The sequence below is a fragment of the Pithys albifrons genome, chromosome Z, assembly GCF_047495875.1.
Source record: "Pithys albifrons albifrons isolate INPA30051 chromosome Z, PitAlb_v1, whole genome shotgun sequence".
Taxonomy (NCBI): Eukaryota; Metazoa; Chordata; class Aves; order Passeriformes; family Thamnophilidae; genus Pithys; species Pithys albifrons.
Window position 1 is genome coordinate 3,224,332 of NC_092497.1, and position 14,911 is coordinate 3,239,242.

General features: G+C 41.2%; 1 protein-coding gene across 3 annotated transcripts in view; it reads left to right on the top strand.

The window, feature by feature from the left end:
• The window catches only part of EPG5 (ectopic P-granules 5 autophagy tethering factor), a 60,659-nt gene that overhangs the window by 14,630 nt on the left and 31,118 nt on the right, over nucleotides 1-14,911 (top strand). For 2 of the 3 annotated variants that reach the window (XM_071580505.1, XM_071580507.1), the window contains exons 10-18: nucleotides 39-194; nucleotides 569-726; nucleotides 4,515-4,669; nucleotides 5,250-5,390; nucleotides 6,312-6,476; nucleotides 7,681-7,803; nucleotides 9,668-9,927; nucleotides 13,190-13,330; nucleotides 14,062-14,206. In XM_071580505.1, coding sequence (XP_071436606.1) covers nucleotides 39-194; nucleotides 569-726; nucleotides 4,515-4,669; nucleotides 5,250-5,390; nucleotides 6,312-6,476; nucleotides 7,681-7,803; nucleotides 9,668-9,927; nucleotides 13,190-13,330; nucleotides 14,062-14,206 — 1,444 coding nt within the window. The remainder of the gene's footprint in view (nucleotides 1-38; nucleotides 195-568; nucleotides 727-4,514; nucleotides 4,670-5,249; nucleotides 5,391-6,311; nucleotides 6,477-7,680; nucleotides 7,804-9,667; nucleotides 9,928-13,189; nucleotides 13,331-14,061; nucleotides 14,207-14,911) is intronic. The other variant, XM_071580506.1, reaches the window with a different exon arrangement.

Below are 14,911 nucleotides of genomic sequence, written 5' to 3' on the forward strand. Positions count from 1 at the left end.
AATGATCCTTCTTTGACTTTGTTTGTTCTGCTGTGTAGGATGACACTTTGCCATGTGAGTGACCACTGGGCCCAATACGTTAGTGGCAACAAACAATATGGATCAGTAGCACATCCTTACTCTCTGGAAAAATTGCAGCTGGAGTTTGATGAGCTGTTTTTTAGAGCTGTTCTACATGTTCTGAAGGCCAAAAGGTGGGTTGTCCCATGTGATTTATACTGCCTTCATCTTGGAGGAGTTAGATATTTGAAACTGGGATTTGGAGTAGCTTTAAATACTTAAATGTTTTAAACAAGACTGAAATACTGAGGATTTTTCAGTGCTTTGAAAAATCCTGAAAACAGAATTCAAGTCATTAGCATCAAGATGGGGAGGAATGCCACTGTAGCATCTGACAGAAGCTCTGAGGTCTTGCTCAGTTCAGAGTGATGTTAACTCTGAATTGGAGGTGCTAATACGCATCCTGCTGTTCGAAATTCTGTTACATAGCAGAGGTGTGGGCATAGGTCTCCTTTTCAAATGTTGGGGTTTATCAGGGTGTAACTGTGTCTAATTGCCTCTTCAACAGGTTGGGAGTCTGGTTGTTCATGTCTGAGATGCCTTATGGAACATTATCCAGCAACATGCTTTGGAGGCTCTTCTTTGTCATGCACTGTGCTGAGAACGAGCACCTGGAAAAGCTCTGCTCTGCTCTGCAACCTGCTGACTGCAAACAAAGACTCCAAGGTAAAAATCCTGCACAGAACCAATTCTAATCCACTCAGCTCCTGCTGCATCAGTGGATTTAATTCTTTGCAGGTTGCATTGTTAAATACATCCTCAACAGCATGACTGGTCCAGTGGCCTTAGAAATGTCTTGGGCAGATCATAGCTTTCCAGAACTTGTTTGCCCAAACTCTCATTTTAACAGCAATTGTCAGATCTACTGTCCATTTAGTTTTCTCTCTGGCTGCTTCAGAACTGCAAGAGTGCCATGCTGTAGGTACATCTTGTATATTCTCACATCACCTCTCATCTTGACCTTCAGTAAATTTGGAGAGTAAGGTTTAAATCCTGCAATACAGAATTCTATATCACTTAGGGTTAGTTTGGCAGTTTGGGGTTGGTTGGTTGGGGTTTTTTTGGTTTGGTTTCTTTTTTGTTTTGTTTTGTTTTGTTTTTTTAATTGGTGAGTTGCTGACTGTTCAGCTGTTGATAGTTCTATAAATAATCTTTTCTTTAGAATTTCCCTTTCCCCCCTCCCCCCCAAACCTGCTAGTTTTGGCTTCAATAACTTAGACTGTGGGCAATCTGCTCATCTTCCACAACTACGTGTTACCATAATCTCAAACCTTAATTTGATGTATTTCTCAGCCTCAATGGCAACTTTTCTTTCTGTATTCTCTTGACTTCTGTCCTGTGTTGATCTCCACAGTGACTGTGGAGGCTTCAGCTATGGCAGAGTTATTTAGAGGCCAGCTGGAAACCTACTTTTCCCTTTGCTGCTGCCCTCATGAAAAGTATTTCAGGGCTTGATTGACAGGGGGACAGATAAACAAAGCAGTAACTCCATCCTTCAGAGCTTCTTTGCTGTCTTCTGGGAGAGCAAATCTCGTTCTTGTCAGTTTTACTTTTCAGCTGGCTGGTAGCTCAGGTAGCTGTTTTGATGGAGAAGCAGAAGGAAATGGTGATCTTGAGAGATTACTGACTCTCTTGGCTCTTTGCAGGCTCAGCTAAGATTTAAGGCAATTCACACAGAGTGGGAGAGAGGTATCAAGGCCGTAGTTGTGTGCACTGGATGAAGTGCTGATTTGATGAGCACTTTCCAGCCAAAACAGCAACAGTTAACACTGTTTCAGTAGAACATCTTTATTTTTGTTTTTGCTAGAAAAATTTTACTGCATCTCAAAGATAGTGTATTATATAATACTGTGGGTTGCAGTAACAAAACACTGATTTAAAAAATAAAATTCAGACATTGTTTTGCTCCTAGCTTTTTTGTTTTAAAATTCCCTGGTATGCTGATGCAGCATATTTTTATCCCCTTAGTTCTCCTTGATGGGTGATGTCAGCACAAAGCTGTTTTTCACCCATGTCTAGACAGAGAATATCAGCAATTCTTTCAGTGAAATCCATCTAATCTTCTAAAGTATCTTCTTTTGACTGACATCAATATAATGCTTAATTTACTTTAATTCATACCCTGGAAGACCATGACAATAACATTCTCTTGGGAGAGAACCTTTTTTATTGATTTTGCTTCCCAAATTAAGCTTGACAAAAGAGTGGTAAATCTACTAGTGGAGGCAAGCCTTGGCAATTGATGGAACCTTAAGATTTCATATATAGAAGTGGAAGCATGGGGGCTTTTAAGGGATAGTCAGAAGTAGCTTGATCAAATGGAATGCTCTGAGAGAGCTGGACTTCTCTGGATAACTTCTGGACTGTGGAGATAGTTAGGTGTAAAATACCCACCTGGGGAAATACAGGAAATCTGTTTACTTGAGGTATTCTTGAGTGTACAGTATGTTAATAAACTTGCTGTGGATGTCATGTTTTCATTGAAAAGAAATGACCAAGTAGTTTCTCTGTAATATTTCATACCTGTGTGACTACAAGCATGTGTTCTCTCTAAGTTTTTTATAAATGTAGGATGAACAGTTTGGTCTTTGCTTCCATTGCAAATGGCAGGGAGAATGTGCTGAACAGCATTTGATGAAAAAGATTGTGGCTGCCCCATCCCTGGAAGTGTTCAAATACAGGTTAAATGGGGGCCTGAGCAACCTGTTGTAGTGAGTGGCATCCCTGCCAGTGGCAGGGGCTTGGAATGAGATGATCTTCAGGGTCTCTTCTAACCCAAACCATTGCAGGATTCTAGGTTTGTATTGCTGGTCACAGTTTCCTTACTGCCAGTACCAAGATTTGAGGAACCACTGATTTTTAGGATGTCTGTGAACTTGAACTGTAGTGTGGTCAGAGGAAGAGAATTGGTGGCTCAAGTGACAAGTGTATGGTGAAAATGTTGTTGCTACACTCTGAGATGACAGGATTTAACTGGAGTGTCTCTACTTCCCTTATTCCTTTTCCCCATCCTTCAGTCCCTTGGTGTGGGTTTGAGGTTGGTGTGGAGCCCACAGACAACCCCTTCCCCATGCTGTGGGTCATTCTGCTGTGCCTTTAGACATAGTAATGACGTGGTCATTTTTTAATATCCTTCTTCATTATTTGAAAAACCCTGGCAAACAAGAGAAAACACAGGATAAAATGTAGCATTAGGAAAGGGAGATTACTGGATGAGACATCCCTTGTATGTCTACTGTATCTATCAAGAGCATGGTTTATCTCACTATACAGAAAAACTGTTTTCTTAAATTGCACAATCCTCTTGCATGCTGTTCATGAGATGTTTTGCCTGGACAAGCCTGACCTTCTCAGGTTGAAGTACAGTTGCAAAATTCTTGAAAGCCCTTAAAATAGAATGCAACCTCAGTGCAAGTGTTTAATCACAAGCCTGCGAAGAGCATGCCTGTGCAAGTTTAGGGACCTGAGTGCCACAATGAGTGCCTTTTCTGTATATTCAAATGCTGTGATAAAGTCACTGTAAACAATGTTTATTGGCATATTGTGCTTCACAGAAGGCAGGTCACTCTCGAAACCTTCTTGCAGCTCAAATGCTGCTTTCAGGGCTTGCTTTCCTGCACAGTGTCTATTTAGTTATTTGGAAGAAATAAAAAAGTTATTTTAAAGCCCTGTGCAGGTTTCTTTGTACCCTTATCTTCCTATTGTCCCCCCACCCTCAGGCATGGAATATTTATTAGGAATGGAATATTTATTTGCATTTGATGCCATCTCACTGTTGTGTTTAAAGAGGAAATCTGTCTTGAATTTGAGTGAAAGCATCTCTTAGCCTTCCTTCCTGTGCAGCTTGAGTTCTCTGTTTTCAGAGATAGGTTCCAGACAAGTGAATCCAGTATGTTTTCTGGTACTGAGTTTGAGAAATTGAATCTGGCCTTTTCTTTTAACTCTTAGGCATAATCTAAGCCCAGGGCTAGATACTTGCAGTGTTTTCATTTGTAATTGGCAGAAGGTGATCTCCTGAGTTTAGTTGCTGATTGAGATCACGGGATGTGAAATGGGCAGTCTCTCTCAACTTGATCAAAACCTCTCTGCAGTGCCTGGATGGACTTAATCTTCTCTTGGCTGTTTAAAATGAGAATCCTTTCTTGTAATTTGGAAATAATTGCTCCAGTATGTAATGGAAGCCAAAACTGTTGATACTCTTTCTAAAAAGCAGAAAGGTTCAAGCAGTTCTTCCTGTGGATGATTGACACAGTGTAGTTGAAGTAATAATAAAACTGAAATGCAGCCCCCTCTGAAGTGAGGCTACTAATTTACAAGCCTCTTGGCTTGGTGATATTTCCTTTGTTACTGGTTTCATCTCAGGGACTGGGGTGTGACTAAGTGTATAAATACTGATAATGTCTGTCCTATAACTCTTCTTTTATCATGTTTCTCTGACTTCACATTTTTTCTAGACCCAGAGCACCTTGAACATTTTGAAAAATATCTCCAGTCAATGAACTGCTCAGAAGAAATCTGTCTGCTCACCACATTTGCTCAGATGGCACAAACCAAAAGGGCTGATGTTGATGAGGATTTTATCAAAATCATTGTTCTGGAGATATATGAGGTGAATAATGTTATTGGTCCATTCAGGAAAAGGATGGAAGTGCTTGGTTTATTTCTAACAGTGGAAGGCATGAAACTTTCTTGACTTCTTGAAGTCTGTTCTACCGTGGAACTAAGAAAGTGCTACTTCTGAGGTTTATAATCTGGCACTGAATTAAAATAGCCTGAAGGACTTGTGTTTTTCCTGGGAAAAAGAACAGCTTTTCTGTAAACAAATCCAGAAGGAAACAAATTTACAAAAATGTTGTTTTATATTTCTCCTGCAGATCTAACTTGTAGCTCTGAAATTCCTTGTGTAGTGTTTTTTCTGTTGTGGTGTTTAGATTTTGATGGAATTTTTTTAGTGTGTGGTGGTGTTGCCCCTGTGTTTAGTTTTGGACTTCATGTTTGGCACTGTGACAATAGTCAACAGTTTCCTGTTTTCTGGGTCAATCAGTGTTGGTTTAATATTGGAATTTATCAATAATCATTGTCCACAATGACCAAGAGCATTTTAGCTCTGTGTTTTTCAAGAGATGTTTGTTTTCAGTGTCAGTGAAGATCAGCCATAACCAGTAACTTCTCCCTGCTCATGTTCCCAGGTGTCCTACGTCAGTCTTTCCACAAGAGAGACGTTTTCCAAAGTTGGCCGAGAGCTCTTGGGAGCCATTGCCAGCATCCACACACAGATCATTTCCATACTGCTGGATCGAATCAGAGAGACCATTGAGAAAGTTGGGATGGTAAGTGCTAATGTCCCTCATTTAAAGTAGGCACCTGGTTAAAACTAAGGCTGTAACCAGACTGTGTTACAAGATACATCTTGGCATGAATGGATTGCATTAAAGACCTGTCTCTGGGGCTTTTTGGTCGTGCCACTTCTTAAGATAATGTGCTGGTTTAAAGGTAAACCAGCAGGAGAAATGAACTCAACACAAAAGAGATTATAAATCAGAGTTACAATTTAATAACAATATTACAGTAAATGCAATGGCACAAAGAGAAATTGGTTTTAACCCACAAAACCCAGAAGTATGACCCAGCACCCTGGGGTACAAACCCCACATGGTTCCCCCAAGTCCAAAGTCAAAGGAAGCGAGAAACCTGTTGGTGCAGATGATGGTCCCAGTCTGGTCGAAAGTGGTGGTCGCAGTCTGGTTGGAAGTGATGGTCTCCCCCTGTCGAGGTTCTGCTCCTCCTCTGGATCCGACGAGTGGTTCCCCAGGGTCTTGAAACCCCCAGATTATGTTCCCTCAGATTCAGGTGGGAGCACCCAGTACCTCCCCCAGGGCAGGGAGTTCCACACTGGGGGATCTGACTCTGTGAGTCAGGGGGAATTTTGGAATCGTTGCTGGCCCATGAGCAGACATGACCCCTCAAGCTGGGTGTGAAGGTGCTAACAGCTCCCTGGAGGGAAGTTACCACAGCTCTTACCTCACAGGTGTCTTTCACACCCAACTCACAGCCTGAGGGGTCAGGTGTGCCCTGGGCAGCTGCTGCAAGTGGTCCATTGTTCTTGGGAAATGAATAGAAGGGGTAGAATAGATAGCTTCTATCACACAGTGATAGACTGGTCCTACCTGCTGAACTAGAACAGATAGAAGGGCATAATGCTGATTATTGTGTTGAGTACTGATTATCCTTTTTGTTTTCTGTTCTCAAAGGTTTCTTTATACCTGTTTAAAGAGCTGCCATTGCACCTGTGGAAGCCATCTGCATCCGAGATAGCACTGATCCGTGACTGGTTGTTAAATTACAGCCTGACAACAGTGGAGAATAAACTAGCCTGCATTATCCTGGAGGGGCTCAACTGGGGATTTGGGGAACATGTATGTATTGAAAACAGTTTTGAAACTTCTCAGGTTTTTAGAGCAAAAGCGTTACTAAATCTGGGACTAGAACTGAACTAGAAGACAGCTAATTCCATGTTTTATATAATGTCTGTGCACTTTATGGCACAGGATGGGAACTTCACAGCAGTTTTACAGCATTCTGCCTGAGGATCTGCTTGTGCTGCTTTCTTGTAGCTGAAGTTAAAAGAGATATTTAAGCAGGAGTTTCCTCTCTTTAAACAAGAGGAAACAGCTGACAGGACAATTTTTATGAGTCAGGTGATTAGGAATAGCTGTGGCTGCAGCAATAAAAGAATCTTCCAAGAAGTGTGTAGAACACTGGTGTGACTGTAGTTTGCATGCTGGTATCCAGGTATGTTTTTCACAATGCAAGAAAACTAGTGATTGAAATGAGACATTTCAAAACCCTGAGCATTATTTGAATGATTTGAAATAATTCCATATACTGAGTTACTCCAGGAGCTACATCAGTTCAGGATCCAGTCAAGGGTAAATGCTATTTCAGAGAGAATCAGAAATATATTGGGGAACAAGTCCTGTTATCTGTGTTCAGTGAGCCATTTTGGCATTGTGATCAGTGCATTTAGTCATACTGAACTCTCCCCTTTGCTGTGCTGCTTGAGCATGAACATTGACTGACTTTTCTCCCTTTTTCTTGATGACATTTGAAGAAAAAGGAGTGTTAGGGAAAGTAAACAAAGATCTTTGCTGTGCAATAACAGTGCCATATCTGTACCCTTTGATATGGGGAAAAATGGTTGTTTAATGTGGCAGTTAGTAAGAGGAATTACTGTATTTTTGTACAAAAAACATAGTGTTGTGGTTGGGGTTTACTTTTAAAGGCAAGAATTCCAGTGTCTGTATTATGTAATTTAAAATGGCATCTATGGATTCTTGGATTAATTGCTACAAATTCATAAAATGCACATGGAAAATGATTATGATCACATTTTTTTTGAAATAATCTATCTATGGGCTTTGTATTGCCTAGTGTGAGCCCAATATTCTTAAATGTTGAGGGTGAGTTTTTCTTACTGGCCAAGATTTCACCTGGGTACTGCAATGCTTAATTGGAACAGCCAGAAAGAAATTAAGATTTATTTTGCTGTAGTGCAATTTAATGGTACAGTTGTAGAGAACATGAAGTGACACAATGTTTTGTGTTCTGATTCTGTTTTAGCAGAATACTCTTCATCTGGATCCAGCTGTCCATTCTGAAGTTGCATTGATGGTCCTGGAAGCGTATCAGAAATACCTCTCCCAGAAACCATATGCTGGGCTACTTTCTGAAAGCATAAAACAGGTATCCCTTCTTCAGAATTACAGGGAATAGCCTATGGATGGTAATAAACAGGAAAAACTGCAAGTCAAACCCTTGCTTTCTTTTTTTTCTTAAAGATGTTCTATCTTGATCCTGCTAGAATACCATAACATACCAACACACTCAGTGTTGTCTGCACCCAGACTGCTATTTGAAAATAGCTGTTAGGTCTATGTTGAACTTCTGTATGAGAATCACAGAATAGTTAGAGTTGGAAGGGACCTTAAAGATCATCTGTTCCATGGACAGGGACACCTTCCACTAGCCCAGGTTGCTCCAAGCCCCATCCAACCTGGACTTGGACACTTCCAGGTGTGAGGCAGCCAGAACTTCTCTGGGCAACCTGTGCCAGGGCCTCACCACTCTCACAGGGAAGAATTTCTTCCCAATATCCCATCTAACCCTGCCCTCTGGCAGTGGGAAGCCATTCCCCTTGTCCTGTCACTTCAAACCCTTGTAAATATTCTCTCTCCATCTTTCTTGTAATAGCCATTTTAATTTTGACCCTCTTGTAGATTTGTAGTTTAATAGTCACAGGCTGCTCCTCCTTTGCTCATGCAGAGTCCTTGCTTAATGAAAGGCTACTTCTCATTACTGCTGAGCATAAGAGAGATCCTTGTGTGATTTCAGCTTTTACCTTATTTGAAGTCTCAGGTGTTAATCCCTTTGGGAGCTTTTCAGCAGTAGTCAGTGCTGTGTGACCTGAACACCCCACAGACATTTGTTACATTGCTTTTACAGCACGGTGGTGACTGAGGAAGGGATAGCTCTAAGTTAATGAAGGGGAGTGGAAGGATAGAAAGGTTGAGGTTAAAAAGATCCTTATTTTGGATATTCAATTCAAGATACTTCTATTTATTTATTCAGAGCCTTGATCATTGTACTGTGCTTTGTCTTCTCAGTATTTCTTGTACAGTGTTTTCCCCTCCAAAGTGCTTTTTCCCCCCGTGTTTTCTTGCCACACTCTGCCTGTTCCTTGCTGTCTCTGCTGTCTTCTGTCTTGCTCCTCTGCACTACTTGGCCAGGGTTTGTTGTCTTGTGCCAGCTAGATGAATTCTCTATTTTAAGCTTATTTCAGCCATGGCTGCTACTTGTGTTGGTGAATTTTTCCTGACTTGCCTGAGCTTGTAACTGGAATTAGACAGAAATAGTGCTTAGGTTCTTGTACCCCCATGCTGAGAGGATGAAATGCCTGAATTGCCTCCCAGCTCTGCAATTTACACTGCTCTTTCAGGGAATGTACAAGTTTTTTTCCCCCAAATATTTATAATTCTTTCTGATGTAGACAGGGTGGTCATGCCCATGGACACATATACATGGTACACTCTGCCCATTCTCATTACAGACTTCTTTCTAAGGAGAGTCTGCCAGATTTTAGTTTTTATTTTGTTGGCTGATGTTACTTTTTGCCTCTATTTTCCACTAGCAGTCTTAAGCATTTTAAACATTGCAGAAGGTTTTTTCATGGCTTTCTTTTTTCAGTAGTAAAATCAAAATTCAATCCAAGATCCACATCTAGCTTGGAAAATCTAGGCAAACAGTGTAAGTTGATAGCCTTTACTGAAAGGGATGGCAGAATTAAGGAGACAAGGTGGAAGTTGAAACAATGGGAACAGAGGGTTTAGATAAAGATGTGTCTAAAGAATAATTACTCTTAGTCTGATCATAGAATCATAGAAGATTTGGGATGGAAGGGACCCCAGAAATCATCTAGTTGCAACCCTGTGTCGTGGTGTTGTGATGGAAGGGGAAGCTCATCCAAGCTGCCCCAAGTCCCAGACTGGAGCTGCACATGCTGTGCTGCAGCTTTGCTTCCTCTCATTCCTGCTTCTCCACTTTCTCCCAGGTCTCCTACTTAGCCAGCATTGTTCGGTATGGAGAAACACCGGAGACCTCCTTCAACCAGTGGGCGTGGAGTTTGATTCTGAGGCTGAAGCTGCACAGGAATGACCGTGGGATGCAGCAGAGCGGAGCGGCCGTGCCCGTGTGTGACATTGCGCTCGACGTGGCCGAGTCGGTCGCGCTGCACCCCCTGCTCAAGGCTGTGAAAGCAAACATCCCCATTGGCTGCTACCTGGCCCTGGCCATGACCACTGTGGGCCACAGGTAGGTGCTTTGTGTCTGTTTGCCTTGGGTGGGTGGCCCCAGTGACTGAGCAGCCTCACTAATGGTGGGATGAGGGTTGCCGGTGTTCTTTATGCCTGTTGAAAGAATAGAGGACTTGTGATGCAAGGAATTGAGCAGTCTGTCAGGGACAGCATCTCTCCTGTGAGGAGACACTGTGGAAGTCGGGCTTGTTTAGTCTAGAGAAGACTGAGAGGGTGTCACGTGAAATGGGTGAGAGACAGAAATGCAAAGATTTGTAGTCCCACCTATATTAATATAAAGTTATTGGCTCTAAGTGTCTTTGGAACAATCAGAGCTTTATGAACCCAGCACTGCCTGTCGAACACGGGACAGAACACAGGCTGGAAAGATTTTTGACCTTCCTATGAAGACCACGCTTTATCCAGGGATAACTTATTAACTCTAAGTGTCCCAGAACATCAAAGCTTTATATAACCCAGATCAGCCTGTCTGCGTCTCACCTGAAAGAGACAACACAGGACAGCACACTGCCTGGAAAGGTTTTTGATACTCAGTTTATGGATCACACTTAATAGCAAGAACAGCTCCCCACATAACTTTTATTAATACAAGTATGTGACAATGACTATATGGGTTGCTTAGTTGGTGATAGCATTTAGCTGCAGGATTGTGTTTAATTGATGACAAAAAACCCCAAAAGAAACTGACACAAAACACATTCTGCAGGCAACTCCAGCAGTATTACCCCTCCTATGACAAACTCAACTAACAGAGGATTACTAACCAGAAACACAACAGCTCAACACCACATTTAAACACATTCAGTAACCCAAAGCAAAAGCAACAGGAAGAATAGAGCCGCTTCCCACTAACACATAAGCACTTGGTGAGTTATAGCACATTATAATTAGTAAGGCATAGGAGAGTAGAGTAAGAATTTGATTGCTTACCACTGCAATGTCTGATGGGGTGGGGGAGGGAGACAGGATAGCTCATAGGTTGCCCTCCCAGAGGTGGTGAAAGTATTCTCCCCAGTTTTTGCTCAAGACCAATCTCTTTTTATACCTTTTTCTTCCTTTAGGTAGGTTGTGTGACTATAGTCAATACTTTGGGGGTGATAGACAGATGCCTAAGGGGTGGCTCCTTGGGTCTCTGCAGAGTGCCACAGGGTGCTTCGAAGAAAGGCCATGCCATTTCCATAACACTCCATTCCTCAGTAACCCCATCAATAAGCAGTTTCAGAGAGACACTGGAATCTCTTTGTCCCTCCAGGAGGTTGAGACGTTTCACTCTGTAGGGTGTTCTGTATCACTCTACAAAGGGGATCCCATCAATGCATATAAACATCTCAAACTTGGGTGTCCATTGGATGGTGCCAGACTCTTTGATGGTGCCCAAGAACAGGATGAGGAACAATGGCCATAAACTTAAACATAGGAAGTTTCACAGTGTGAGGAACAACTTTAAGCTGAGGTTGACTGAGCACAGAGAGGGCATGGAGTCTCTCTCTGTGGAGACATTCCAAATCCACCTGTACAAGTTCCTGTACCATCCTCCAGGTGACCCTGTTTTGGCTGGAGGTGGGACTGAATGATCTCTAAAAGTCCTTTCCAACCTCAGGAATTTTTGATTCTGTGACTGTAGTTTCACAGAATCATTTAGGTTGGAAAAGACCTCCAAGGTCATTGAGTCCAACCTTTGTGCCAAACACCACCATGTCAACCAGACCAGAGCACTGAGTGCCACATCCAGTTATTTCTTGAACACCTTCAGGAAAGGTGACTCCACCACCTCCCTGGGCAGCCCGTTGCAATGCTTAACAACTCTTTCCATGAAGAAATTAATCTTGAATTCTTCTTTCAAACAACATGATATTTCCTTTATTTTGCTAATAGTGTTTTTTGTCTTCTGCATGTTAAGGTGAAAAGAGTCATTAGAAATAGTACTGAAACTGGGGAGTTGACATGATTTCTCTGGACAAGAGTAACTTTTAACCACACTTACTGAAAGGGTTACTCTACAGTTAATTTTTTAGCAGGCTTGCAGGAGAGCATTGAAAAAATAGTGAGGAATGAAAATGCACTCATGCTGGGAATGATAAATAAAGAGCTTTGTAACCCTGCCACTGAACCTTCTAACTGTGACTGTGTTTCAGTAGTCTTTTCCAATGTTTTCAGATGGTTTGTAGGTAAGGCTTTTGGGCATAATCAAATACATTGATTGATTATGGTACAGAGACATACAGAATTTAATCAATCCTTACCAGATCTGTTTTGCTTGAATCTGTGGTCTGTAATTATCTGTTACTCAGAATTTTCACTAACTCTTTTTGTATGTATACTATTGTGTTACTCTTTCAAGAGAAATTGCCTTGAGTTACTTGATGGTAAGATTATGTCAGAGATACTTCAAAGCACTGGATTAATTTGAAACTGATAGTAAGGTAATTTTGGCTGAGAGTGACAATTTTTCCATGGCTTTGAGCATGGAATAAAAAACAAAGAACCTCTTTAGTCTGTTCCCCTGCACCTTCTCTGTTTGACCTTGCAAAAAATCCTTGACATCCTTCTGTATAAACATCAACACTGATAATAATTGCATGCAAAACTCCAAACCCAGTTTTGTTTATGAGCAGAAAAAGCAAAATCCTGTACTGCATTTTTGTGACTTAATAAAATATTTCATTTTCATGACCTCAGAGTAGGGTTCATGTTTTACATATTTTTCCAATCTGCACCTTTTCTCAGTTAACAAAACTTGATGCAGTTTTTCAAATAAGTTGCTACTACTGAGTTTTCTGGACACTGAGAGTAGGATTCATCTTATCTGAGTGCAACTGTCTGGGTACCTGCTGTAAGGAAATGCTCTGAAGTCCACCTGTAGGTAGTGAAAAAGATGTCCTGAGCATTCTTCATACTGAGATGTTAAACTCCCTCTGTGGGTTCTTCTTTTGCATGGAGAAGAAGGCAAGTTGGTTACATTAGACAAGAATACTGAGCTTTGAATGAGTAGAAATGTGATGGATGAACACTTACATCTCCAGGGATTTTTGAAAGATGGGACACAAATCAATAAAAGGGTAGGAAATACTTACCAAGTCTGCCAGCAATTTAATGACTCCTATAACTGAATAAAAGCTCTGAATTTAGCTGTTTAGGTTTTCAAAGTGTAAAGTTAGAAATTTATTTACATCTCAGTTCAAAAAAGTTAAATCAACACCCTGTTTCCTTTTTTACTGATAGTCAATGTGGTTTTCTTCATTATTTTTTTTTCCTGACAGCATTGAGAAGTTCTGTGCTGAAGGGATCCCTCTTTTGGGTGTACTCGTCCAGTCTAGACATCTGAGAACAGTAGTCCATGTCCTGGATAAGATTTTACCCTTGTTTTACTCTTGCCAGTATTATCTCCTGAAGAATGAACAGTGAGTATCCTATGCTCATAATACACTTATTTATTTTATATATTTATTTGCTTCATTTATTGATAATTGCAGTGAAAGTTAACTGTTGAATTTACTGGGCTTCATGCTGGGTTTTGCATCCAATGAGAACGTGGTGGTGTAAGTACATCTGGTTTCTATGCTGAGTTAGTTTTTGGCCTTGGCTGTGGTTGAAGAAGTAGGTGCAGGAGTGTGTCCTGCTGACCTCACATGTACAGGCATCACTGGTGCTGCTGCTGTGCCACAGAAGTGTTCTTCAGACAGTTGCATTTCAAGTAGCTGTGGTGTTAGATGAGTGAGAAAGGTCAGCAGGCAAGATCAGTGGGGACACAGTTAAATAGTGGGTCATGGGCTGGGCTTCAGATGTCTGTCCTGGTCAGTTTGTAATGTGGTTGCTGAGATGCTTTTGGTTGGACCACTGTACAGTCTCCCAGACAATTCCTGGGCTAGATTTGGGTGCTGATGTAGAGCAGGAACTGTATTTAGTTCTGGTGAGCTGCCTTGAATTACAGTCTGCCATGAAATGTTCATACTGTGCCCATTATATGGCTAAAGTGGACCATATAAATCTACATTGTGTTTGCGAGTTAAAGTCATGTATATGTTTGTCACCAGTACTGTTGAGGTGGTTTTAAATTCCCTGGAAGCAGGTTTTCTATTTATTATGTGGTAGGAGATATTTTAGAGTCAATTTTATTTGTTGACATCCCTAGGTTTTTATCCTACATCCAACTGTTCCTTCATCTGGATAGTGGAGTCCCTCAAGGAGTTACCCAGCAGGTTACCCATAAAGTGACACAGCACTTGACAGGAGTGAACTATGGAGAAAATGTTAAGCTGCTTAGTAGTATGATACAGGTAAGAAGATTATTTAAAACAAAAAAAGAGAGTATTTAAAACCGGGATTTTTTGACCAAGTTGTTGTTTAAGGCTGGAAAGTTCGGCTAATAGTTCGGTTTTTATTTCCTGAAATTCTTCTGCTTAAACTTGCCTAAATCTGGCAAGGCATGTGACACTGAACATAACAACATTTTCCTTCCAAACTTCTTGGAAAATTTATTTTCCAAGACCAGGTCAAAATTGCCTAAAAAAGGAAATGTAATCTGCAACACTACTTGCCTTTTTTTTGTTATTTGAGGAATGCAGCAGGTATATTAATGTTTAAAACCTTTGCTTTTGGCCATTCATTTTTGGCTATGGGGTGAAAAAATGTTTTAGGGAACAGTAGTATTTTTTAAAGTGCAGAGAGGTCAAGAGCCAAGGTTGTCTAATATTAGAGTGGGGTAAGGGAAACAGACCTACTCTGGGAAGTCCTTTTACAGCAACAGCAGGTGACGCTTTAGAAATAGATGCTATTTATGCCTGCAGGTCACAGGGGTCCTGCTTAAGGCTTTTATGTCTGTTTTTGCTGATTGCACAAGATGCCCTGCTCTCCAGGCTGTAGAATTTGCAGAAATTTGAAGGCTGGAGTTGACAAAGCTGTCCTTACTTAGGTATAGAGAGTATTTATTTTAAGGATAGGCCACAGCCTTTTGCAAGTTAAGCAGTTCTGCAGTAGATTCC